At 42.7% G+C, this 2,665-nt stretch overlaps 1 protein-coding gene across 1 annotated transcript; it reads left to right on the top strand.

Annotated features, from left to right (window-relative positions):
- Positions 1-2,082: 2,082 nt before the first annotated feature.
- On the top strand, positions 2,083-2,475 carry FIBRA_09456 (uncharacterized protein; the record flags this gene model as incomplete). The annotated part of the gene is made up of 1 exon (XM_012321753.1): positions 2,083-2,475. One exon carries the CDS (start codon positions 2,083-2,085, stop codon positions 2,473-2,475), a length of 393 nt encoding a protein of 130 aa, XP_012177143.1.
- Positions 2,476-2,665: the final 190 nt, after the last annotated feature.

The raw sequence follows: 2,665 nt of genomic DNA, 5'->3' as shown, positions 1-2,665 counted from the left end.
TCCATCAGAAGTCTTCATTCAAGCCATTCAGAACCTCAAACCCATCAATAACAACATCAAACAACACATCTTGAACTGCAGAACAAAGGACAACATTGCTGATCATGGCCTTCGACTGGCAATACAGCACACTTCATCCATAGAGAAGTGTACTCCCCCTAATTGGGACATCCAAGATGACTAATTAGTATTCATAGGAAGAGTTTACATACCCAAGGACACCAAACTTTGACAGGATCTCATTCAGGAAGCCCACACTTCCCCTACTACAGGACACCCTGGATGATACAAAACACAGGAAATCCTCCAAAGAACCTATTAGTGGCCTACCCTTGCCTGTGATGTCAATGAATACGTCACTGGTTGTGCAACTTGTCAAGAAAACAAAGTCATCACACATAGGAATTCACCAGACTTAGTACCTGTTAAGGGACCTAACAACTGAGGATCAGGAGTTCAACTGGTTAACTGTTACTAGGACTAATACATGCTATAGTCCTATACTGATACTAGAGTTGCAAACTGAACCGCTATAGCTGATAGTGGTTTGAGAGTGTATACTGGTTAAAGCAGAGCTTTTGACTGAGACTGAGACTTGAATAGACAACTGAGTCTATTACATGAGGGACACTGTGCTATGAAGGTATGTTAGGACAAGAGGACAAAACTAAAGTACAGTAGCGGGAGCAGTGCTACTTAAATAGTGCTAAGTGAATAGAGTTTAATAAGTATGAGACACTGAGTTTGGATCAGTGATATACATGAAACAGGTTTCACTGGGTTGTATCAGTGATGGAGATGAAACATGATAGATATGAATTGTGATGTAAGCGAAACAAGATATAGGTGAAACATGATAGATATGAAACAATGATGTAGGTGAAACACATCAAGTGATGAGATCAGTTGTATAGTACAGGGTCAACGACAAATATTTAGGAATGAGAAAGGAACCCCCCCTCTCACACTATAACAGTACCCATCACAATGGAACATCAGCTTCTATTCCAATCTGTCACTATAGACTTCATCACAGATCTTCCTCAGAGCAATGGTTTTGACAGCTGTCTAGTGGTAACTGATCATGACTGCACCAAGGCCTCAGTAATCATACCCTGTAACAAGACAGTTACAGCATCCAAAACAGCTACCCCGTATCAGAACCACATCTTCTGATGATTTGGACTACTGCTCAAAGCTATATCCAACAGAGGACCACAGTTTGCATCATGCATGTTCAAGGAATTATACATTAAATTAGGCATCAAACAGAACATCTAGTGCATTCTATCCCCAAACTGATGGACAGTCAGAATATGTCAACCAAGACCTGGAATTGTATCTTTGAATCTTTTGCAATCACCGAGCAATGGACTGGACGCACCACCTACCACTGGCAGAATTTGCGCACAACAACAGATATTATGATGCAATCAAGACATCTCCCTTCCAGGCACTTATGGGTTACCAACCTTGGCATAATATTCCCACTGTGGGAACAACAGATGTTCCAGACATTGCTTCTAGACTCACCCAGCTAGCACACCTTCGCATGGAAATCCAATCCAGTATTTGGTTAGCAGAAGAAACAGTCAAGAAGCAGAATAAGGACAAGTTTGTCAAATATGCACCTGGACAGAAGGTATGGTTGGAAGAAACCAACCTCAAAGGCCTTCATTCAAAAGCAAAGCTCAGATCAAAGCACTATGGACCCTTCATCATCAATCAGAAACTGTCATTGGTAGTTTACTGGCTGAAATTACCACCCAAATGGCAGATTCATCCTGTGTTCCACACAGGATTACTCTATCCTTATTCGGAAACAACAATGCATGGAAGAACTACCTCTGACCTCCACCAGAACTTATCAAGAACCAGGAGGAGTTTGAAATTGAATGTATCATTGATTCAAAGATTGTTGGGAAGTGAACACTGTACTGGGTACGATGGAAAGGATACCCGGCTTCAGATGACTCCTGGCTGCCAAAAACCAAACTATCACATGCAAAAGATGCTTTGGCAGACTTCCTGCAACCAAACAAAGGATAACCTCTTATAAGAACCACTCTCTCAGTCTCACCAATGGCATCCACCACTATCCTCGTCGCTCTACTCCTTTGCAGCTGGTTCCTCACCGCCCTCCTCATCCTTGTCCTCAGCCTCACACTCTTCTTCTTCAAGGAGACTTACACTGTCAGATTCCACATTGAACACACCCCCACTCCCATCACCGCCCCCATCACCAAACAAGCTCTCAACTGGGTCAATAACAGAACACAAGTAACATCCCCTATTGAACTAACCCCCACTCTGTTTACTGATCTACTCAGTGGTGAACCAAATCACCCCACTCAACACTGCAACCCTTGCCATCGTCAACAAGCACCCCCACATTCTCCTCCTTGCCCTTCTGGGCTCATTCCTCATCACCCTCCTTGTTACAGTGTGAGGGAGGGGGTTCCTTTTTTCTCCTAACTATTCGTTGTTGACCCTGTAACTGTATGACTGATTCCATCACTTGATGTGTTTCACCTACATCAGTATTTCATATCTATCGTGTTTCACCTACATCATGTTTTACTTACATCATGTTTCATCTCTATCACGTTTCATCCTCATCACTAATACAACCCAGTGAAACCTGTTTCATGTACATCACTGATCC

Source organism: Fibroporia radiculosa, assembly GCF_000313525.1.
Source record: "Fibroporia radiculosa TFFH 294 genomic supercontigs, scaffold45239, whole genome shotgun sequence".
Classification (NCBI taxonomy): domain Eukaryota; kingdom Fungi; phylum Basidiomycota; class Agaricomycetes; order Polyporales; family Fibroporiaceae; genus Fibroporia; species Fibroporia radiculosa.
The sequence above is the reverse complement of the archived record's forward strand: the minus strand, read 5'-3'. Positions and strand labels throughout refer to the sequence as shown.